The following is a 24740-nucleotide window of genomic DNA, read 5'->3' as shown; positions in this document are numbered from 1 at the left end:
CATGTTTGATGTGTGTTTAGTGCCAGTGGTTGGGGGTGGACTTGTTACTGTCTGACTTGATGCTGAGGATGACGTCATGGTCGTTGTTTCGAATGTCGGGAGCTAGCGCTGGGTAGGAGGCCGCGCGCTGCTGGGGACAAAACTTGTACAAATCTGAAGCCCAGGGTCGTCGACAGCCCCCGGTCCTTTGAACTTCAGGTACAGTCTTCATCCTAGACGACCAAAGGAGGCTGCCGCGACGTGTGACCGATTTTAAAAACCAGCTAGGACACTGTCGGGAAGCGCACTGTGTTTTTGGTGGCTGGCTGATTATGCTAGCAGTTGTGGCTAACGTTAGCCTGCTAACATCAGCGTTTATTCGATTTAAAACGCAAGATTTGTTTACGCTGTGTTGCTAAGGGCGCTGTTCTGTAATGTTTTCTTGAATTTCGTCACGATGGGGGTTCACCGGGCGAGTTTTATCCTTCTTTTAGCATTGGTATGCAGTGTCAGACAAACAAAACGTCCAGCGAGGCTGTTTGCTAATGTTACAGTATTTGCTTTGAGCTATGCAAGCATAGGACGCCAATTGTTTTCTGCTGCGGACAAACTCAGACTGGGGACAGTCGGCTGTAAGTTGATTAGCTAGATTGTAAGCAATGGTGTGTTAACGTCAGCCAAGACATCGATTGATCAGGGGGCATAGTTTAAGTTTTTTGAGGTGGTTTTGTGCAGACATCTCTGTAGCTTTTGTTCCTGTTTTGTTAACTTTGTCCTGACTAAAGCATCTTGCTGTGCGGCGGAAGAAAGCATAAATCGGCTCAGCTGGCTTATGTTTTCGTACACTGTAACTTGTTTATTTACAGTGCTATTATTCACGATACCGTCAACCTTGAGCCATATACATTTTTTTGTAACAAACCCATACCTTGATACTTTGAAAACTCCTGTTTCATTTCCCAAATGTTGCAGGAGGAGCATGACATGAAGTGACACGTTTTGTTTTGTATTTATTTGGTGTCATGTTTTGCCATTGATGTCAGATGTAGATCTTTGTCTTCTATACTAATGTAGAAACATAAGTTGAGACTGTAGACTATATTTAAGTTAAGGTTGACCAAAGCTATTTCTGAATCAGTGGCAAAACTGGACTCTGTCATTCTGATGTTCCTTTGGACTTGTTTTTTTGTACTGTAGGAAAGTTATGATCCTGCTTGACAAACTTTCATTACAGCTACAATTGGTTGGCCATGACCTGTAGCTCACAAAAAACTCACATTTTTTGCTCCAGCTCTACTCTCCTGCTCCAATGCCAATCTCCAAGCTCTTTTAGCTAATAGTGACAAAACATGTAATCGAATAGGGACTACTAATTATTTTTTGACTAACTTCTGCAAACCCATTTTCAGGAAGATCCTCTCCCATCCCCCTTACCCCCTCTGTCAGAGCATGGCTCAGGAGACCAATCAGACGCAGGTGCCAATGCTTTGCACTATGGGATGCGGTTTCTATGGTAACCCCCGCACCAACGGCATGTGCTCGGTCTGCTACAAGGAACACCTGCAGAGGCAACAGGGAGGGGGGCGATCCAGCCCCCCGGGAGAGAAAGGTAGGAAGATAGGAGAGACATGACCTACTAAAAGAATGGGGGAGAAGCTGGATATGGGTCTGAAAGAGTGGAAAAGACCAGAACTACGGGTAGGGGTCATTCAAAACTGTACAGGCATGGGGGTGCTTGAATGTGCTAAAAGGGGTTGGAGAACAGAGGTAGCAGTAGCTGCCTAAACTATGGCATCAGAAAGCAAGAGAGTGACATATCCATTTGTTGTTTCACATTAACTCAAAACACCTCTGATGATAGTAGACAAAAACAGGCATTGAGGAGAACAGTAAAAGGAAAGTGATCAAGTTCAAGGCCTGAACAACAGGATCTGTGTTGCTTGTGGTATCAGACTGTCTTTTTCTACACACAGCTGCTACATCACCAGCAGGATCACCGGGATCAGCTGGTGTGAATGTGGAGAGCACAACCTCAGAGCCCAGTACAGAGGTGGCAGGAACCCCACCAGAGGAACAAACAACCAGGTATGTTGACTGACAGCTGGTGTGACTGCTCAGCCCTGTATCGCTCTACAGTTTGCTTGAACACTCAGTCATTTTGTATCAGTTCTAATTTTTATGTTTCTCATAAAGTTACATTATAAATGCTTGTTCTTTGTTTTCTTAGCAGCTGATGAGATGAAATAATGGCATAAAAATATGAAAATGTTGGCCTCTCATCCTGTACATAGTGTTTGTCAGTAGTATATTCGACATTTGATTAAGTTGTTAAATAAATGACTGTTTAATTAACTAAATAATGACTAGATTAGTTCATCACAAGCTTCAGCGCATTTTGTTCTAATGTGTTCTCATTAGTCTACTTCAATTAATACAAGCATAACAGCTTGCCTCTGCAGAAATCCTGTGGTCCTGGTTCTGCATGTGCATATTTACATCTTAACAGTCAACATACAAGCTTATGGGATAATATCACAATAATTTCACCACTCAAGGTTTACTTAACTTTACTGGCTCACTCCTGGAAGAGCCCTTTGTTAGTTATTACCAAACTCTCATCTAGTCTTGAGGAGTTCATACGCAGAAATTTGCTACACACGAATTGCATTTGATAATGTTCCCCATAAGCTGAAGTCTTGATGGCCTTTCTATGTCATCAGGTTTTCTGGCTGTTAACAAATGCAGCAATGCACCATCTCCTTTGCTTAAAATATTACACTGAAAGAAAATCTGAAGAGTAATGCACTGTGCATTTAAAAATTGCTCGAGGGTCTGTTCTGAGACCCTCTGCATAATGTTGAATAATCATTACAGGACTCATTTTTTTTTGTAATTAAGCTTTTTGTTTACCCCCTTGTATGGTTTGCATTAGCTATGCCAATAAATCATTATTTTTTTTTATCATAAAATAGGTTTTATGCTCCTGTAGCATTATGAAGAAGATGTGAAGATAATTGTCATTTGCTTGAAGTAAACAAAACAGAGTTGATTAATCAGATTAAATCTCAAAGAAAGAAAATGCTATAAGCCTTGAAATAAAGCCATGTAATATTTGAGCTGTATAGTCATTTCTGAGATTCTCGGAAAACACAGATTGCACGCATTTCACGAATGAAGAATAAACCCATTAGAAGTGGGTGGCACTTGCAAAGAAGTTCAAACAATCTTTTGTTCATAGTCTGATAAATTTTCAGAGTGGCTTTGTGCTTTGTCTGCAAAGTGTTGTCATGGATGTGTACCGTGCTTCTTTAGGCTCTGCATGTTTGTGGTTGCCTCTGTCTCGCCAAGCTCCTTGTGAGTTCATCAGTTCATCAGAGGCATCTCTGAGAGTGGTTTATTGCAAGGATGCCAAAGAAGACTCAAATGAATAGTCAGTCATCAAACAATGATAGCATACTCATAATTCAAAATAACAATGTGTTATTTGTGATGATAAGCCATTCAATAGCATCTAATTTGTCTCAAGTTAAGTAGGATCTCACTAACATTTGTAGGCAAACAAAATGTTCTGAGTCAGAGAAGAATTCCTATATAGTCTACTCTAAACAGCATATTTCTTTGTTTTAATTTAGTTATTTGTGTGTTTTTTTTTGTTTTGTGATGTCAGTCCTAGTTCTCCCAGCCCAGTAACTCAACAGATGACTGCCATGAGCATTTCCCAGGAGTCAGGAGCTGTAGACTCAGATCGAGCAGAGGCTGAGGAGGGAGAAGAGGAGGGTACTTCCAACAGCACAGGTAAACATCAAGGAAAATGATCCGTTTTTCCGTTGTCTCTTTCTCAGACTTTCACTATGAAGTGTAACATGAAATTAGTGACACTCAGCAATGGAGGGCACTCCTTTGTGAGCTGTGATACCTTCAACCATCAGCAGGGAACATCCTTCTCCGTCAGTTCTGCATAACTGTTTTCATGCTCAGCTGAAAACGTATAGTCTGCGCCCCTTCCCCCCTCGCTGTAACGTACAGTCATCTTTGTATAGACACAAACATGGATGAGTTTTTCTTTAACCATCCCATTTTGTTCTATTTTTTTTTCCCTCACCAGAGCCAGTGGGGGAAGCTGCACAGTCTACATCTGATGGTGACCAAACCCCTGATAAAAACAAGAAAAAGAACCGCTGCTTTTCTTGCCGGAAGAAAGTGGGCCTTACTGGTAAGGAAGAGAGAATGTTTATGGCTCACACTCACACTGAACTCTGAGCTACTGAGCTGTTTGTAGCTACTGGTATGGTTCAAAGGTTTATGAGTCAGGAACCTCCCCTATTGAGACTTTTCCTCCTCTAACCTGACAGTCTCAACCTGCTAGAGTATTACTTTTAGAATAGTTTGCTAAATACACAAGTGATGTTTTTTGTGATGAGCTCTTTTGTCTTATACTAGTTTCTTCCAGTGTAGGAGAAAGGTATCGATAGATGAACATTTTTAACTGTATCGAGACAATTAGCAGCTGAGAAAGAGCTTGTTGGTCAATAGCTGGAACATTGGGCCAGGCTTACTGATAATGCTCTTATCAAAAGAAAAATCTTACTGCATATCACAGTTGTTGTGGTTCCCAATAATCAAGCAAAGGCGCTTTGTTATTTCCCATGTTCATTCCTTCTTTGGTTCATACAAAAACAGTAAATGACAATTATACACAAATGCTTGAATAACAAATGATTTTAATAAGTGTACTATTTTGGAAAAGACAATCAAGATTTATTTATTTTTTAAAATCTTTGACATGGATCTAAGCTTTGACTTTCACATAGATATATTTTAAGATCTGTTACTATTTTCCAATGTTGAATAGATGAGCAAATACTTATTTACTTACACATCCAAAATCCTGCTACCGGCTTCTGGTTTGTGTAGCGCTTTCTCCACACCCAACCACTTTGGTGCAGAGAGCAACATACTGCAAGTTAGTGGTGCATTTCACAGTCCATGGCATTTCACAGTGTACCGCTTTGACTCCACAAACTGATTTGCCTCACAGAAGCCTCCATCTGCATGTCATATAGTATTATTTTTATACAGGCCATAGTCAAACTCCAGCTGAATTGCACACCTTGTTGCATGTCCAGTTTTACTCTCTGTTTAAAGCAGAAGTAAGCGATATTTTTGTGTTAATATAAGTCTTAAATAGTTCTATCTTCCGACAGCAATCACTTACATAGAGTGTTTGGACCGAAACACGGGTCTGTCAGTCACTCTGCTCTGCTCTGCTCTGAGCCAAGGAGAAAACTTTTCTCGTATCCTACAAGTTTTATCCAATGAGGAGAGAGAACGGCATGAAGGGCTGTGTGTGCAGCCAAGGGATGCGCCTGAATGTGGTGACGCACAGTAGGGACGAGGACCAATAGATCCATGACGAGGGCGGGGGCTGCTAACTCCATCGGCTGAGAAGACGTTATGGTGCATTCAAGGCAACCCGTAACTCGTGTTTTTCCGACCTGTGAAGTCGTGCCAGTTCGATCTGGTACGAGTTCACGGGTCAGAAGTTACGAGTGGCCGTTATAGTGACTTTCACAGGTAAAACAGGTCGGAAAAACACGAGTGGGTTGCCTGGAACACTACAAAGTCGTAAGTCGTGACTTGAAGCTGTAATTTACGGTTTCAAAAGCCTGCCTGGAACGCAGCATTAGCCAAAACGACCGGATCGCTTACTTCTGCTTTAAGGAGCGTTTTGTTGCACAGCGTTGCAGAAATAATAATATGCCTGGTTTAAAAGCAGCAAAAGATGACAGAGACATTGATTAACTCGCAAAATCTAAACATGTAATAATGTTTATAATGAAAATTCTGTGTGTGACTGAACCTGTTTTACCTCTCTTTACCGAAGGTTTTGACTGTCGCTGCGGCAACCTGTTCTGTGCCATTCACCGTTACTCTGACAAACACGACTGTCCCTACGACTACCGGAGTGCAGCTGCTGCCCGCATACGCAAGGAGAACCCCATCGTGGTGGCTGAGAAAATTCAGAAGTTATGAGGACTGAGTGCAAACCAAAAGTCTCTCTGACTTTGTGAATTTGAACAATGGCAACTTGGATGAAAACACCTGATATCATGGCTTCATTTGTTCATGGTAGTCAAAGATGGGTGGGGTTGGGTGGTGAGGTTGCAGCCGCTGTCCAGACGCTTCCCTTACTAGCATCTCCCTCTCTCTCTCCACTAGTAACTGCGACTGAACCTGAGTGTTTGTGTGTGCGTGCGTGTTTGTTTGTATGAAAGTGTGTGTGCACATTTGCTTGAGAGTCGGGGAGAGAGCCATAGGGGCCTGGTGGACATTAGTGTTGCTGTGGGGAGGGAAAGTATTTGATTTTACCCCTTTTTGTTTCTCAACTTGGGGGATCGTGTGGGTTTATTTTGATACAATCCCTGTTAGGTAGTTGCAATGAGACAGGGGTAAGCTGTTGAGGAATGTGTCGCAGCCGGGATAAAGACACAGAGGTCAATTTAGAGGGTCTGGGAAAAACAAAAAAAATCTAACTACGGGATTTCATGTATCAGCGAGACCTTTTAAGGGCTTTGGATCATTAATTTTTCTCCCAGACTGAAAATGATGTCAACTTCTTGTCAAATTGGCTTTTTTTCCCCCCGCCTCCTCCAACTTTTATTCAATGGGTCACCACACCTCGAACTCCCAAGTCTCAGCATTTTCCAGAAATGTTTCTCTTTGATATGTTGACTTATCATACTGATATTGGGTGCATGAACAGTTATTGGAGGGGGAGGGGAGGGGAGGGGTGGGGCGGGCAGGGCAGGGGAGGGGGAGGGGAAACTGAGAACCTTGACTTAACTGAGTGATTGAATTCTGTGTTTTGTTTTTATTTTATTTTATTTTTTTCTTTCTGTTTTAATGAGCGTATGACATCAGAAGATCTATATTAATATATTGTAGTTAGCTTGAATTGTGTGATTGCATTCTATTTATTTTTTATTGTTTGGTTGGTCTGTGCTGGAGGATTGGCAGCATGTGTCAGCAAATCGTTGAGATTTGCACTTAAACTTTTCAATTATATTTAAGTAATTCCATCTTGATTATATAACCATTGAAGAAAAAATACACACAAGCTCTGACATGATGGAGTAGAGTCCAGTTAAGCCGTTACAATTAAGATTGTGCAGTAAAATGTCCATTCTTTTGGATTTAGAAACAAAGCACAACAAAGTGTGTCAACTGCAGAGCACAAGATAATGTGCCACACCTGCTCAGTTTTGTTCAGCATGTGGGTCACTTGCAGTTTATATTGATCTGTATAGCAGGCTCGCTGAAGAAATTGCCTTCTCGTTCGGTCGAGACAGCGTGTTCTCCTTGAATGCCCTTTTCTGTTCGTCGGAGTCGTAGTGATTGCTCCATGTTTCTCGAACCACCAGCAGACCACTGACACATGCCGAATGAAAACTGACCGGGGTTGCAGTTAACAGATTGACACACCTGCTCAGCTAAAGTTAAGATTGTCGCGATGCCACAGAATTGCGTGCTGTGCTTTTACAATGTGCTAAGATCCAGACGAGTCCTTGCTACGAAGACCGCTTCTAGCTAGCTTCTTCTAGGAAGATCTTATCTTACATGCATGTGTGCAGGCAAACATAAGGTTACCGTTTGGTAATTGACTGCACATTTTGAAATGAAGCTGGTATGTTTAAAAAGCCACACATCAGTAGCACAATGCATGGCTGGAACCTCGAGGTTCAAGCTAACAGGACTCTACAGTGTTTTTTTTTCCAAATGTAAATACCATATGGCTCCTATTCATATAGTATAATCTTATTGTAGATTTTTGCCAGGTAATAAAGGTGGGGGACTAAGGTGAAGAATAGTACTATGTGTATTAAAGTGCTTTTCATAATTATCCAAAAAATGAATGTGCCCCAAATGGCACAGATTGCCCCCCCTCGCCCCTCCCCATCTTATTTCATATTTTTTTCCATTGCCCATGCCATGTCCGAAGTATGTTCAGTTACCGGCTCTACCATGAGTATCTCCTACAGGCTGTGTGGCTTCTTTTTTTTTTCCACTATAATTTTCAGTTTGTTAACAATACCCCTCAAAGCTTTATTAACCTTGCCGAATTATAAAGTATTCCCGACCATGCTTTTATCCTGTTACTGAAGTCTATTTGTAGCATAGCAATATTGCTGAAAATTATACAGGCCTCTTGCGAGACGTAGAGGGGCAATTGAGGTTTCATCTTTTCATTATCAAAGGCTTTCCTTGTAAATGTTGCTTGATCTCGATCATCAAATATTTATGAAAGCTGTGGAAAAGTCGCAAGGACTTTTCAGAGTATGCTTTTTTTCTCTTTTTGATAAGAAGCCAGTGCAGAATAGGTTGGACTTGAGTGACTCTTCCTTGAATACACAGAATAACATGTTGGACCTAGCTGTGTTTGGCTCAGGCGCCTGTGTTTGTTAAATTGGCCTTCAGCGGAATTCACATTAAAGGCTTAGCAATGATGGACATGTCTAAATGACTTTGTAATTTAGCATGCCAACGCAGAGACTGTTTTCTGGTTATAAGCTGGTCATCAAAAAAACTCCAACTGTGATTTAATTTCTTCCTTCATCCCACCACTAGTGGGAAATCTAAATTCAGAAGACATTTATGGGGATTCTTGTGTTATAATTATGTTTGAGGAGAATAATTGCCCATATTTAGAGAGAGTTGTGGTTGGAGCAGATCCACAGTTGTGTGTTCCTACTGTGTATCTTGTATACTCAGAATATTCAGGCTTTCCTGCTGGGTTGACAACCATAACACAATATTGTTGCCAACAGTTTTCCTTTTCAGATTGGTAGTCCCTTCAGAGTAAAAACCCTTTACTTGGGATGATTGTTCAGCTATGTAAATCATGTGCATTTCATGGTTTACATTTGGTTTTTTTCTATTGACTGCTCAGTAGACATGAGCAGTTTGAATGTAAACCACCATAATTCACATATTAAGCCGTATTTAAGTTATCAAACTACTCGGCCCTAATATTGATTACGTCAGAGGATGGAGGCCCATTTTTTTTTAAATGTCATTTGGGACAGGTGGCTGAAATTGTTCTGTTTGTGATGATGGACTTGGCACCAGCATTTAGGGCAACCATACCTAAGTAATCTAGATATTATCAGTACATATATGCTTCTCTTCCTTCTACTCAGTTGCTTTGATATTTTCATGTCTTCAATCCCATCTCTAGCAAACCATTTCATAATTACTGTCTTCATCATGCAAGGGTTTTGATTGATAATAATGATAAACCTGTACGTTATAAGGAATCAGCTAACAGCAGAAATAAGGACAAACTCTGATTATTCATTTTGTCTCTAGAGATGAGCTTGAGGGGCATGTATGGAAATCTACAATGTTCACAGAGCTGTAGTTCTTGTCCCTTGGCACTCCAGTCCCCCAGAAACACCACCAGATATCTTTTTATTTTGTTTTTCTTTAAAGAGTTAGGATTGTATGATGTGTAAGAGTAAGTATAAAACAATAAAATCACAAAGTTTATTTTAAATTACACTTGTCTTTTGTATTTATTTTTGAATTTTGGAGGTTGTATATTGAAAAACTGAAAGCCATCAATATTATTATTATTTTTAAAAGCTGAGTCATAATCATGTTTTCACTGGTGTACAGTTGTACACACTCATAGTTTCTTTGCTGCAGCAGACCAGCACATCCTTATACTGTGGCCCCACCGCTTTGTACATGTGTATTGTTCTCAGACTCAGCAAAATGGTGTAGACACAAATGGTACAACACAACAGCACATAATGTGCTTCATTGTCCACTGTCACAGGAATTGCCATGATGTCCACTTACTGTAACAGCACTGACTTTACCTCGCGTGTTCTGAGTCATTTGTACAGCAGAATTACTGTACATCAATGGGTGAACTTGATGTCACAAAGTCACATCAAACATTACTCTTCCATCAAGAGAAATATCTATATAATAATATCTTTATTATGTAAAAAAAAAAAAAAGACCATTTGCTGAATATGGCACCTTTGTCACATTTTTGTCACAGTAAGAATGGTATAGAAACCTTGGACCAGCAGAAGAATCATTCCATGTGTACAGTTTCCTGCCACTCAAAATACTGAATAGCCTACTGAAGTGTTACAGTCATTAGTTTGTATATTAAAAATCCGGCGTGAGAGATATTTTTTATTTTACGCTCTTGTAGACCCTGTATGTCAGTTTTCCCTCATTGTAAGGTGAAACTGTGTGATTGATTTCTTCATAGAAGGAACAGTAATTGGAGACTATGTCGTTCCCACAAAGGTGTTCACCCAACTGGTCTGTCCACATGACCTTTCAGCTCCCTGTGGGCCTGTACAGACTGCACTTGATTTTATTTTACACTATATGTTTTGACTTGTCATAGCAGGAAAAGCCCGGGTGGATTTAATAACATTAACATTAACTACAGAGCTGCTCAATGAAGTGCCTCAGTAAGCTATATTATCTGTGATAATAGCATGGCCTCCCCTACAGCTGGAATGCAGCTGGGATTAATGTTACATCATACACCTGTGCTTTTCCTGCTTTGACATGTCACTGTCTGCTTTGAATGTGAAGTATGTGAAGTCCTACTGCATGGCCATTTCATCTTCCTCCTTAACTACCTCTAGCTCAGATATTTATTGTTGATGGATGCAACCAAGCTGAATACCTAGAGGTATTTCTGGTTATTATAGGAGGGCTACATGACAAACTAGCTGAAAGGCTGACATCTGCAGTTCTCTGTAATAGGTAGTGAAGTTGGTTCCTGAGCCAGCAAAGCTTCTTCCTCAGCAACTCACAGGAAATATCTGTGCCCTTGTGCGTGTGTGTGTCTGTGTGCGCGCGCGCATGTGTGTGTGATGGGAGGGGTGAGCCATGGACGGATTAGGAGAAAATGGGTACAGATAAGTAAAAGGCGTCCCACCCCTCCAACACAGGCAACTGATAGACAGAAGAACCAGAAATATAATTTGTTGTCATTTTGTGTGTCTATGTCATTACATCTGTTTGTCACTGTTGTAAGCTCTTTGTAGTTGTTTTGTGTCTCTTTCTAGCCATGTATGTCTCACCCTTGCCTGTTGAACTCAGATATCAAGATACAAAGTCTTTAGCTTCTTTTAAATTCCTTCTTTAAACTTTTTTGCTTTGTGATCATCATTCATTCCATTGCTTGTACTTCCTGCGTTCATGTTTGTATTTGCTTCAGTCTGGTTTTGTAAAGCACTTTTGTAACGTTTCTTTTAAAGTGCATATAAATAAAGCTCATTATTATTTTTGTTATTTTCGATTAATGTTGTGGTTGTTTTGTGGCTGTCTTGAGCTCCAACTGTATCAATAGTTAGGCTATTCATGCAGAGACTGTCCCAGGGACGCGAGGTTTTCAGAGCTGTTCAGTAAAATAGAGCTTCCCATAAAAGTATTATTTTATCCGATTCCGATTCATCATGATGTAGGCTAATTACCGTAACAAATAGCCTAAACGAGACGTGACTTCCACCGACTTTAAATAATCTTTCTAGTCACAATTTCCAAGCAATTGTAATGATGCAAAATTATGTCATTCACCGGGGGTCACTGCACCGTTTAACTTTTATTTCGTCAAAGTCTCAAAACAAACAGTTCAGGTCAAACCTTTACAGTCTATGGGTCAAACATGTCATGTTTCACGACGCCGTCCCTCAGACTGATAACAAGTTTCCCTTAATTGTCCAATGGAAACTCCTGACGTCACATCCTGTCAGCTGTCGCTTCCTGATGCGGTGAAACAGCAGAGAAGTAGGAAAACACCGCACATTTGTGGATTAAAATAAATGACACGGAGTCGAGGGAGACGCCAGCACCGTCCTCGGTGGGCTCAGGGAGACGAGTGCCAACGACAGGAGCCGTGTTTGGACGGTGTTGTCCGCCGGGAGCCGGTGAATGAGCGCTGTTTTAACCGAGTAGTCGTGTTGTGTGTCTCGTAGCTAGCTGAAGCCACCGTAGCGTTTTAGCTGGTACACGCAGACAAATAGACGTCTCCCTGTCCGGGCACAGCTATTACACACAGTCTCCGTCGTTATTGATACATCACAGAGGAGGGGGAGAAAGAGTTTTGTGTGCGTTAGTTTGTAACCGAGGGACGGTCGGCTTGTTTTGGTCACTTAGAGGTCAAGACTGCGTTGGAGACGCAGGCTGCTGCTCACTGTCAACACGAGAGCGAAACTGAGGAAACAAGTCGTCTGTCGGTTTCATGTCCAGGACGTCGTGTCTGTGAAAAATCACTCGTGAACGTCTCAACAAGTGGACAAAATGGCTGTGATCTGGACTTCAGTCACCACGCAGCAGAAAACCCAGCAGATACTTTGTAAATAATAGTAACATTTCTGTCAGTCAGTCAGCTGGTTGGCTCCACTACTTTTCGCCTTTCTGCTGACAGGGCACTTTACAAACTGTATCCTGTGTTTGGATCTGGCTCAAGTGGAGGAAGTTGTCCTTTGTTTTTTATTTTTGTCGCTGCACAGCCAATTTTTTTCTTTCTTTTTTGTGTGCCTAAACTAGGCTCTCAAGTTCAACAGGTAGGCCTGCTGTTGTAGCCTATGTATTGTATTGGACTGATGTCATCTGAGGCTTCAATTACAATTATGTTATAATTGTATGGCCTCTGTGTTAATTGTTAAAGTCACAAGGAAACCTATATTATATTTATCACAATTATACAATGTTTTTGTTGCCTTGATCCTTTTTTTCTTTCTCTTTTTTTTTTTTTTTTTTTACATTTATAACTAATAAATACTACATGTAAGTACCTGGTAAATCATTGAAGAGATTAAGAGATCATAGCCAGTATCTGTTTGCTTACAGCCTGCACATGTCACAAAGCTGCTGTTGTAGAAACATTTTCATCACCATTGTTTCTGCACTTGGACTGAGTGCCTCATACATTACACTGTAATAAGTATCTCATTGTTTTCACACTGCCATGTTGTGGATGCATCAGCACAGTGATCTTCTTGTCCTCCTCTTGCACAGTGAAGGATGAATGGCCTCTCGCTCAGTGAGCTCTGCTGCTTGTTCTGCTGCCCGCCCTGCCCCAGCCGCATCGCAGCCAAGCTCGCCTTCCTGCCCCCTGAGCCCACATACACCTTTCTTCCCGACCCAGATGCAGGCCCTGCTGTGCCGGGGGCCATGGGGGCATCGAGTCTGCGGGCACGGACTGGAGCGTCAGTCTCTGGGGGTGGAGGGGCCGGGGCTGTGGAGGGAAGATGGAAGCTTCACCTGACGGAGCGAGCAGAGTTTCAGTACTCGCAGCGAGAGCTGGACATGACAGAGGTGTTCCTCACTCGATCCGGCCGGGGGAACCGGGTCGGCTGTATGTACATTCGCTGTGTTCCTAATGCCAGGTACGTCGTTTGCCTTTCCAGTTAGTGTGAATTCGAACTGATTGATTGATTATGTATCATCAATCTCAGCTTTCTTGACCTTTCTCATACATTTTACAACAGTTTCACATTTTCACAGTTTCTGCGCCCTAATTTTGTGTCAGTCTTCTCCCATGTACATTGTACATCCAGGTTTACTTCCTTTAGGCCTACTTGTCTCCCTGTTGACTTGGCTGCCTCAGATATTTTGAATGGATCACTGCCATCCGTTTTTCAACAGCTTTCAAAATCATTTTTCCATTTGTTTTTATCTTGTAGGTTCATAGGAAGTTGAATGTAGAGTTCCCCCTCTGCCTGGGGATTCAGGTTTATGATAACGATATCAGTTTTCAGTGAGTCAGAGACAAAACATGCCCAGCTGCTTGGCTGCTTTCTCTCCTGAAAGTTTGTCACCGGTATCATTGGCAGTGATTGGTGGGTGTTTTTTAATGAGAGGTGATTATATCATTTTGCCCAAGAGGTTAAACTGTTTTTTATGATAATTATTATGGTGTATATGTATTCAGTATATAATGTCAGTTAGACACTTGTCCTGCTGCACTGTGCCGCTGCTGATTAATTTACCAAATCAATTAAAAAGAAATAGACAGGCTTGTGTTACAGACCATGTACCTTGTCCTAATGTCTATCTAGTATTACACAAAAATGAGTCCAACCTCAACATGATATAGCAGAGTCATTGTTATGCTACATTCTGAGCGGTGATGCCAAGAGCAGAGCCACGGGTCATATGGGTTCAGAAACAAAACCATTGGGGGAGGATTTCGAAACAGTCGGTGTGTAGAAAAACGTATCGGATTTCTTTTGAGAGCTCGACATGCGTTCATGAATAAAAGGCAAGAGCTAGAATACCAAGCGTTTATAAAGGCGACTCTGCTTCTCAGGTTGAACAAAATGTCTAGAAGTAAGAGTCTGTGGTGGTAAACTAATCCTCCAACTTGCGGCGCTTGAAGACAAAGTTGTGTTTGACGTGTGGAGTGACCTTTCAATGTTTGTCTTGACAACAGCTTGTTTATGGTTGAATTGAAAGTAGATACCAGGTCAGGTGGCGATTGGAGAAATGTGATAAGAAAGATTATGTATAATAGTTTGATTGTTTGTGTTTATTTTTAACGTTAATATTGATCTTTCATGTGACTTTTTCTGCTTCATAAGTAATAAATTATGAAGCATTTTCATTTTTATGTGTTACATTTACTGGTGTTGTTTTCTAGTCATTTTTGATCCCATTAAAAACTACTACTGTTTGGTATACAGGAACAGCTCACATTTCTATTTGCAGTATAAAATGTCAATATAACATGTTGTCAAAGAGTGAGGATTTGTGTAACAACTGGAACTGTAATAATATGTAATTGTCTATAGACCTAATGTATGCTATGTTTCCTAGTAAAGCTGACATACTTGCTGGAAATATAAATCTTTGAATCTGTGTCTAAGTCTATAATCGTTTGACCATCTTCTAAGCTGTTCTCTGTACGTATATCCCCACAGATTTACAGTGCTTTTCTCCCATGGTAACGCAGTCGACCTGGGCCAGATGAGCAGCTTCTACATCGGCCTCGGCACCCGCATCAACTGCAACATCTTTTCCTACGATTACTCGGGCTACGGTGTCAGCACTGGCAAGCCCTCTGAGAAGAACCTCTATGCAGACATAGACGCTGCTTGGCACGCCCTGCGCACGCGGTATGTTATGATATAATTGTCCCATATGTGTCCTTCAAGGGATGATTTATTATGCTGTGTCTATGCTCGGCCAAGAAAGGACACACTGTTTAGATTAGGCCTAAATCAAACCATGTTAAAAATATGGATGAATTCCAAAGTGGATTGATCGTATGTCCAAAGAAAAAGGAAGAAAGGATGGAAGATTAGGAGAGGCAGGTGAGGGTCAAGTAAAGATTAAGATGTAAAGGAGGGGTCAATGAGGAACTGATTGTGATCAGGAAAGGATGAAGAGAGCAGGGTGAGGTGGAAGGATGAGGAGACGGGAGGTTTGGTGGGGGGCTGTCTTTTAAGGACACTGTGGCGTGATAAAGTGTCTCATTAGTGGAAAAGGACCTGCCTTAATGTGGCTCTGGCCCTCCTGGGAAAACACAATACCAGAGAGCACTGACTTAAGGTTGATTGAAGTGAATGAACCATTTGATGTAGCTCAGGCTTTGGCTGATATTTGATAATATATTTTGTACCATAAGCAATATTCTTTACTGAAAAATGTACAGTTTGTTTGTCCAGTCCTGCTTTGCTGACTGTGCATGTTTGTTACCTTTGCATGTTGCAATTTAAACTGCTGTTTAGTGGCAGCGTTGTTTATCCCTGAGAAGTAAGATGCAATGATGTAATAATATGTGATTACAAAAAATGCCCAAGCCTGGTCTAGCTGTCACTAAAATTGAATATTCTCTGCTGCTGTATGTTTTTGCCAGGTATGTAAATTACTGCCACATTATGAGGTTTTCTTTGTCTCTTTGGTTTTATTCAGGTATGGCATTAGCCCAGAGAATATAATCTTGTATGGACAGAGCATTGGTACAGTTCCCACTGTAGACCTGGCATCACGGTATGAGTGTGCTGCCGTTGTTCTTCACTCACCTCTAACTTCTGGCATGAGAGTGGCCTTTCCTGACACAAAGAAGACGTACTGCTTCGACGCTTTCCCCAAGTAAGTCTGCTGGATGTTGTTCTGTTTCTTTATACCCTTGAATAAAAAACATCCTTCTTATATTTTATATCTATTGTGTTTGTTATTAATTTGCTGCTATTTATTTGAAGTTGTGTGCAGGGTATAATTACTCTATTGCACAACATCATTTTTAAGTAAGAAATCCTACCAATAGAAATACATACAACGGTGTGTCCACCTTTTCAGATGACCAACTGAGACACATGCATTTGGAAGATGATAAAAATGGGTCTGTTATGTAATAATAGACCCATACTTGCCCAAACTGGAAATAGAATAATAATTTAGTGATTTACACTATCTGCCAAACTGAGAATAACAAGTGGTTGGATTTGCAGATTTTACGAAAAGGTATTGATGACTGTTGACAGTCACAGTTAATCGTGACTTGGCTCAGCCTAAAACATTCAGCCACAGTCGCTCTTTCATGGAGATACGGTGAGGGAACATGGTAATTGCACAGAAGCATGAAAAGCAAAAATAATTGGATGCCAAAGTGTTAATTAGAATGTGAGGTTGTATAATAATAGAGTAATTTTAGCAAAGGTCAAATGGAATTTGAGTGCATTGTCAATGGGCCTAAGTGCTGTCCATCCTTTTAACGTATAAACACCTCCTGCATGCACTGTTAATGCTGATGTACACAGTGTGTATTGAAGACAGCAAAAAAGGCCATAATTCCACTGATATGAAAATGCATAGATGAGTGGTTGGAAACCTCAGCTTCTTTTAATGCTACATAGATCGTTACAATTTCCCACTCTAGGATTTGTGTGCACTTGCTTGTGCCGTTGTGAAATGGGTGTTCACTGTCATGTGTTGTAACCGTTCTAACTTTTTATTTTTAAACCTTGGCCACAAATCACTTCCCTTGGCTGGACAATAACAACACAGAGTAATGCTATCATTAGCACAGCTCTATCCCTGCTGTTCTTGTTGTCACTTTAGCTTTAGTGGCTGAGTCTGACGAAGGTCAGTAGCAGCCAACGCCAGCCTTTAACGCGGAGTGTAGTCCCAGATGGTACAAGTGGGTGAGCAGCAGAGGTGGTAGGAAACCAGGGAATGCCTCCGTGTGTGTAGCGAGCTGAGAAAGCCTTCAGTGTTCATCCATTGTTCAGATTCAGAGTGAGCAGCTGGCATCCCGCCTTCCTCTGCGTGTCAGTCTGTATCTTCCTTTAGTATTTCTACATGTATATATGTTTGTGCTCTATATTTTACACTTGTTTGCTAAGTTTGCCATTTCTTTAATTTGCAAAAAAGGCAACACAAGTTTGATAAAATCTATAAACTGAATCTATGTTCCAAGACTAATGCCTATTCTGTGTAGTGTGCGACCTCAGATCAAATCTGTGCTGTCAGCTCTTACCTAACCCAAAGCTGCACGTATGATCAATTATCGGCACTCAGGCAATAAAACCTTTATTTATTCATTGGACTGCTACATATGCTTTTGCTTTTGCTGACCAGAAATAACAACACCAGGATATTTATCTACCTCTAAAGCAATAAATATGTTTTATAGCCCAAAACAATTTACATTTGCAGTGCAGACAAAAATGAAGTTTTACTGGCCCATTAACATATTTTATTAAATCTATAATATATTTCATTGAGTTTTTTCAGACCTGTACACTGACCCATTAGTGTGCCATATTTTATGACCTGATCCATCACTGAGCTGGTTCGTTTATTCTCTGAAATCCAACACCTTTCCTCTCCTTGTTTCTCCTTTTTAGCATTGAGAAAGTGTCCAAAATCACGTCTCCAGTGCTCATCATCCACGGGACAGAGGACGAGGTGATCGACTTCTCCCACGGCCTTGCTCTGTTCGAGCGCTGCCCCAAGGCCGTGGAGCCTCTCTGGGTGGAGGGAGCGGGACACAACGACATTGAACTGTACAGCCAGTATCTGGAGCGTCTACGCCGCTTCATAGGACAGGAGCTGGCAGTACAACATGCCTGACCACCACCAACAACACCACCACAATCATCATCATTACCTTTTTTCTCCTGGTCCACTTAAAGCCTCACCTCTCTGTGTCCAAGATGGAAATGTATTCAAGAGTCATCCAAACCATCCCTCAGCTCACCGCGGCACCCAGGGGTGTACTGTTTCACACACTGTAGTGCTCTGTTTTCAGGGCGTAGAATGCCTTTAATTGACCGTGGACTGACGCGACACAGAGGAAAGAAGGAGCGTCTTCATAGACATCTATCTGACGTGTGTGAGTGTGATAGAGTTAAACTGCATTTAAACTGTTGTTTTGTATAGCAGAAACTTAAATAATACAGCTGCCATTGTCTTAGGTGGCAGCAGATGTGTATATTCCTATACTGTGCAGTACTGTGGACAGTGTCATAGGAAAAATGACTTGTGTTGAAAGTAAATTGGGGTGCGGGGGAAATAACAGAACAACGAAATGAATATTCATGTGGGTCAATTACATTGTGGTCCACATGAAAGTATAACTTTAATTTCGGATCATAACCTAAATGTTTTTAAATGGTGAAGCAGGTCAGACACTCCATGCTCTCAACATGTGTTGAAAAAAATGTTTGTTTTTTAATCACAAATTAAATCGGCGAACAACTGTGTTACAAGGTTCTCTACATTAAGTGTAACCTAATGCAGTCCAAAAGAAAAGCCATTCGGTAAATTCAGTTTCAAAGGGAATGATTTAACTATAGTGTTGGACTGCATCATACTGAAAGGTTTCTCTATTATCCTGTCCATATCATGTATGTAGGTTTTAATGATGGAGATGATTATGTTTTCACCATACTGAACATTTTGCTCAGGTAACCCTCCTTTAGATTTTAGATGTGTCTTTCCTTTTTGTTGTTTTTATATACAGTCTGTTGAATCTCCTCAGATTTTTTTTTTTTTTTAAGCTTTTTGAATTTTAACCAAGTAATAAATCTGAAACTACCATCCCATAACTTAACAAGCTCTCGTGTTTGCCGAGCTGTCCTTGGAGCACATTTGCATCCAAGCATTGGAGCGAGATTTTGCTGCGTTAAAGAACAAGTGACGTTCGAGAGCCTCAGAAAATCATACCTCCAGCTCCTTCGTTTGGTGGAATGTCTGAGAATGCGTAAGCCCTGTCCTTTTGTCTCAGTCTTGTTTATGTCTCACACCAGTAGGTCACAGCTGTCAGCTCAGTTCCCGTTTCCTCCAGTGTCTGGAACAGAGAAGCAACACTAAAATTAAACGGGCCATGGTTTTTTACCCTGGGCCTGTTTTCATCTTTTGGTTTAAAAAGTGTCTGGCGGCCATCCTGCTCACTTCCACTCCATCTTGAAGGGTGATCGTGTCAATTTACAAAGTGTGAGGTCCTCCATTTGAATTTAAGTACTTTTATTTGTTAGTACTTTTTAATGACCGATGAGCATTGCAATGCGAGTTAGTAAACATAATTCCCACCTTTCTACAGATAAGCACAGGAACATGCATTATCACAATAAACTCATTAGTTGTTTTCCAGCTTCCAGGGTTCAGTGAGCAGCTCCTCTGAGAACATTAGACTAAAGCGTTACAAATTCAACAGGCGGACAGTCCTCTCACATGACGGCATTACTTTTCCACCACTTTACTACGTGATGTCAGGTAAAGCTAGATGGTTAATACCCTGTGTGAAATTGTATAACATCTCTTTCCTCTCTTGGTTTACAGTCAGTATCTCACTAACACTATTGATTTTGCCTCACAGAACTGAGTATAAGAGTGGAACAGTACCTTTTCTATCTACTGGTGTTTATTATTTTCTCTCCTTTTTTTTGTAACAATAGAATAGTCAAATTCTGTAAGCCCTGTGGTTTATTGTTTTTCATGCGCTGGTTATTTGGGGAAGTAACACTAATCAAATATTATTCTGCTGCAGATGCCATCTTTTTTTTCTGTGACAATGTTGTGAATGATGTGTTAAAGAGAACTGGTAACGCATTGTGTCAGCTGCCTGCCCTGTTTAAGTTATTTAGGTTTGACTCATAACATAAATCATAATTTTCAGGCTCGCTGTGCGCCGTTACCGTCTCACTTACATTCTGTTTTACAACCAGACACTGCCTAAAATATTCATCTCTCAGTGGTGCTGAGCCACAGAGGTATAATGCTGTTTCTAGAAATGAGGGTAAAAGTGGTTTTGCTGAACCAAGTTGAAATATTTGAACCTGAGACATTGAACGCTGCATTACTTCACTTAGTAGAAAACCAAGATTTCTACTCTCCACAAGTTTGATTGTTTTCAGAGACAAGTCAGGATCTTCAGACTTTCTTGTCCACGCATGAACCAAAGTCAGACTTTCTTGTGCTTTACCTAGTTGCACCTGTTGTTTTATGTTTGTATCTTTGTAACCAAAGACAGAATCATTCAACTTTAGCTTCCTTTTATTTCTTTATTCATCTATATACTTTTTCTGACCCCCGCGGCCCCATTGCACACTTGGATTGGATACCATTGAAATGCAATGTTCTCATATCGCTAAATAATTTTGTTTCATCATATCCCGTCTGTTTTCAAATATGTGACAACAGATGTTACATAGCATAAATTAAGCAAGTTGTGGGTGTTTGTTTGGTTGTTTGGGATTTGTTTGTTTGTTTGTTTTTTCAAACTGTTTCTAATTTATCATTTGTGGAGGAGTCCAACCTTAGCAATACAGTGTGTTGGGGTCATGTTTGAAAAAGGAACAACAAAAAATGGGTGTGGGATGACAAAAGAACAATGACAGAGGAGCTTCAGGCAGACACATCACACACTTGTTGAAATGTTTGCATCTCTGGCATAACACAGCTGTGCATCAGTTTGATATTCATTGTTTATTATACTGAGTTATTTTTAGTTTTTAAAGATTCTGTCTTTTTCCAAGAATTAAAGAGATTAAGAAGTTAATAAAACATAATGAGATATTGATAATATGTCTCTTTTGCTTCTTCTTTTTTATTTAAGGAATTGCTGTTATTTGACATTAAAGACGTGCTTTAATCTGTAAGAAAAAAAGCCTTTTCTCCAGAAACCAATGTTATGTGTGTCTCATTTGGTGCCTAATTTTCCACCCATTGCAGTTCTGGCGCTCATTGAATAAAGACCCGCCTGTAGTCAAAGGCCTCACTGGGCTTCAGGAGACAGATCCAAGAAAGGCTCGGTTGAATAATTGGCTGATGAGTAAATGAGACTTAAATGGCCTGGTGTGTTTTTTTCTCTCTTATATATAGTTGTGTGTTGGGACAGGCTTGTTGTTGTGTGCCAAAAAAAAAAAGCTCAAGTGATGTGTTTTAATTAAATGAGTACAAGGACTCAGGTTTGTCAGCCTCCCCTCACTGTCTGCCACCATGAGCTGAGTTGTAGAGGAAAAGGAACAGATGGATTGTAAGCTGCACTCACACACACACACACACACACACACACACACACACACACACATATTTGTGCCAGCTTTCCTTTTTTATTTCAATGGACTACATAAACAATCCGGTGTCCTACTCAAATGCTCTTACGGATTAAAAGCAGCTGCAGCAGCACATCATCCCTCAGTGTAAAGTTAGTGCAGCCTGACCCGCTGCATCAAACGCAGCCACCTCCCCTCCGCACTGGATCGCTCTGACTTTCACACAGCCCTGAGCACATGAACCCTTTTATGTTGACATGCATCAAAGGATATTGGGTGTGCTGGTTCTCGACAACAGAAGACTTCAGACTTGTGAATTAAAGAGCTGCCTTTGAATGTTCTCAGCCTGTGGTGTGGTGAACCTTTAGACAGAGCTGCAGTGTGAGAGCCGGAGAAACAGATGCAGGCTGCTGCATATTTCCATCAGATGCTGATATGGCCCTGTTTAATCAAAGCGCCTGGACGAGGAAAGAAACGAGGCTCCAGGAAAGAAAACAAAGTGCTGCTGCTACTGCTTTGCATTAGCAATGGGCTGATACCGTCACCTTGTATATGTTAAGACCTGGTTATAAGAATAAAACTGAACTGACATTAATCGAATTGAATTAATGCCATGAAAAAGAATAATTCATACATGTGCCTTTATTTGATCAATAGATAACACACATTTAGATACATACAAATCAAACAAAGCTGAAATAATACACATTATTCCTCATAGATGATGATGCTGGGATGTAAACCCTTAGTGCTGCACTTCATGTCTCATTTGATCCTACAGCTGACGTTTGTTTAGCTTTACCAGTCACCTCATACATCTGAATTGGTGTTTATCTGGCCTGTACCAGAGTACAAACTACTCTCCAGCTCATCTGATTTATACCTGATAACAACCACTAATATAGTGGTAAACTGAGACAAGCATGCCCTGTGCTCTATACGCTGTATATCTGTGTGGGTGGGTCTTGCCCTCAAGCCAAAACGGCTACAAGGCTGATGCCACAAAGCGCAATGTGGAAACACAACAACACAAGATAGACAGTTTCCTTCTTTGACATTGTGTTGTATATTTATTTGAAGCTTGCCAGCGTGCCTGCTGAGTTTATATCTTGCTTTTGTTTCTCATTACCATTCATGCAATGGAATATTTTTCCCTGTGAATTGTGTGTACATCTCTCATGTTTGTGCAGTACTCAGTGGGGGATTTTTTTTGTACTCCCCACATGAATGTTGAATTGTTTTTTGTCCTTGTGCTTGGATTCACTCAGTGAAGTACAAAGCATTTATATCAAATCCAATAGAACATTTGCTCCTTGTAATTCATGGTATATGAGCTATTAAATAACCAGAATGTCCAACTTGCATTCATCTCCTCTCTTCCTATGGCTTTGTTTAGCTTTTAATGGTCTAATATATTTGTCCCTGATGTGTGAGAAGATGTTTCCCTCATTCTGATGAACTTGAGTTTAGAGCAGTAAAACCCAAACCCTTTAAGTAAGTACTTCATGCAGAGCAACCACCTGTTGACCTCTCACCATAAACCACTAAGTAGATGTACTTCATTTAGTGCATGCTTCCATCTTCATACATTGTCAGTGCTCAAGCAACAGTGAAGTCGAGTTCAGTCATCAGGCTGTTATAGTGCTGTAAAGGCCTGATCTCATCCTTCACTCTCTAGCATCTATGAAACAGATAAAAGGGTGGACACTGCTAACAGAAAATACTGGAGTTATTTCCCATGAATAAATGTGTCCCACTGTGCAGAGAGGCTGCAGCGCTGTCATTACTACAACTCATATCCAGGCAAAACTGCTGAGGGGCAAGACGAGGTAAACGTTTTACATGAAAAATGTGAAAAAGAAAATTGAGAAAAGCTTCGAAAACTAACAAGAATCCAAATACATGAATTTTATTTTTTTTAGTTATTATTATTTCAGTATTAAATTAAAAAAAATGTACAAAGCCCTTGGATTAGTACATCTGTATTTAGTAGTTGTGTCTGGTGGTTGGCATTCTATCAACAATGGAGAAAAAACTGCTGAAAATGTATAATATACACACTCAGACCTCCACATAAATCTTACACAGTAGAAAAATGCACTTGTTTCCTTTTCATTTGGATCCATTTCAAGTAAATTTCAAAGCACCACATTTTTTGAATAAGAGGACTCTTGCTCATTTATGTTGTGTTGAATTAATTTTTTGGAGAAAAAAATTGAATTCTTGTGTTTTGAGTCACACCTCAAATGTAAAAAAGAAAAGGAAAAAGGTGTGTTTGTCTTTGGATTCCTGGCAGTGTGACCGGCGTAGCAAACTCATCCTCAGGAAAGGAAGGTCATGACTGCTGTGCTCAAGTCAGCAGAAATGTCTTCCACTCAGCAAAATCACTTGGACCCTGTCCAGAACAGCCTGTGGTCTTTTTTATTGACAATGTCAATCCTAACAGGACTGAGCATGTTGTCCATCACAAAACAGAGCCGTCTTCATTCAGCCAGCGCCTCGAGGAGGACATGATGAAGAGTGTAGCTTTGTCAAATAGCTGTGAGATTATTGTCTAAAAATATTAAAAGAAATCACAAACACACAGGACAACGGTCATAATACTGATAATAATTTATTTATTCAGGTAGAAGAAGAGTCTTTGGCAGTGAAGAACAAAGGAACTGAGGGTGATTTAATGAGAACATTTTGAAAATCAAGTGCTGCAAGGAGTGAAATGATTGGGCCATCAGGGACATTACCATTAGTCCAACAGTGAACCAGTTCTCCATAATATTAACCGAGGACAACTGTTTGCATGAAATCATGGCACAAAAGAATGACACTGTAGGAGCTGTGGAGGGTAAATAAAATGAAAAAAATACTCTGAGTGTTGGTATTACTGTCATGTTGACAGGTGATAAAGTGTTGGTGATGTTTCTGTGAAACTGTGACGTGTTGGAAATGAGACAAACAGATGGATGTGTGAAGAACAATGAGACAAAGAGTCCCTCAGTGAAGTTTTCCAAATTAGCACTGGCTAAAATATGACACTTTATGAATTTACTTATTTAAAAAAAATCCTTCATCACTCTCCAGTCTGGCTTACAAAATGTATGGCCCGAACTGTGATACAAACACATATAAAAAACAACAACAACACTTACAAATAAAAAATAGTATTTCATTTTGTGAAGAGGGAGTAAGCCACTGACAGAGTGGCTTGTTCATTCTTCTGTA

At 40.5% G+C, this 24740-nt stretch overlaps 2 protein-coding genes across 3 annotated transcripts; both read left to right on the top strand.

The window, feature by feature from the left end:
• Nucleotides 1–85: 85 nt before the first annotated feature.
• LOC146988582 (AN1-type zinc finger protein 5) lies at nucleotides 86–9532 on the top strand. Of its 2 annotated transcripts, none has more exons than XM_085774090.1 (6): nucleotides 86–198; nucleotides 1389–1588; nucleotides 1953–2064; nucleotides 3647–3774; nucleotides 4085–4192; nucleotides 5864–9532. In XM_085774090.1, exons 2-6 carry the CDS (start codon nucleotides 1429–1431, stop codon nucleotides 6010–6012), a joined length of 657 nt encoding a protein of 218 aa, XP_085630216.1. In that variant the 5' UTR covers nucleotides 86–198; nucleotides 1389–1428; the 3' UTR covers nucleotides 6013–9532. The 2 variants fall into 2 exon arrangements, with proteins under 2 accessions (XP_085630216.1, XP_085630217.1); XM_085774091.1 differs by lacking the exon at nucleotides 86–198 and adding an exon at nucleotides 472–611.
• A 2224-nt stretch (nucleotides 9533–11756) lies between these two features.
• Nucleotides 11757–21050, top strand: abhd17ab (abhydrolase domain containing 17A, depalmitoylase b). The gene is made up of 5 exons (XM_085774088.1): nucleotides 11757–12581; nucleotides 13036–13406; nucleotides 14940–15134; nucleotides 15934–16113; nucleotides 17871–21050. Exons 2-5 carry the CDS (start codon nucleotides 13042–13044, stop codon nucleotides 18094–18096), a joined length of 966 nt encoding a protein of 321 aa, XP_085630214.1. The 5' UTR covers nucleotides 11757–12581; nucleotides 13036–13041; the 3' UTR covers nucleotides 18097–21050.
• The last annotated feature ends 3690 nt before the right edge of the window (nucleotides 21051–24740 follow it).

The sequence above is a fragment of the Trachurus japonicus genome, chromosome 4, assembly GCF_045865225.1.
Source record: "Trachurus japonicus isolate A0001 chromosome 4, Traja_1.0".
In the NCBI taxonomy this organism is placed as follows: Eukaryota; Metazoa; Chordata; class Actinopteri; order Carangiformes; family Carangidae; genus Trachurus; species Trachurus japonicus.
The sequence above is the reverse complement of the archived record's forward strand: the minus strand, read 5'-3'. Positions and strand labels throughout refer to the sequence as shown.

Coding starts and splice junctions, on each gene's coding strand:
- abhd17ab (XM_085774088.1), top strand. CDS start 13,042: ATGAATGGCCTCTCGCTCAGTGAGCTCTGCTGCTTGTTCTGCTGCCCG. Junction 13,407..14,939: donor CGCTGTGTTCCTAATGCCAG/GTACGTCGTTTG, acceptor ATATCCCCACAG/ATTTACAGTGCTTTTCTCCC. Junction 15,135..15,933: donor TGGCACGCCCTGCGCACGCG/GTATGTTATGAT, acceptor GGTTTTATTCAG/GTATGGCATTAGCCCAGAGA.
- LOC146988582 (XM_085774090.1), top strand. CDS start 1,429: ATGGCTCAGGAGACCAATCAGACGCAGGTGCCAATGCTTTGCACTATG. Junction 1,589..1,952: donor CAGCCCCCCGGGAGAGAAAG/GTAGGAAGATAG, acceptor TTCTACACACAG/CTGCTACATCACCAGCAGGA. Junction 3,775..4,084: donor GGGTACTTCCAACAGCACAG/GTAAACATCAAG, acceptor TTCCCTCACCAG/AGCCAGTGGGGGAAGCTGCA.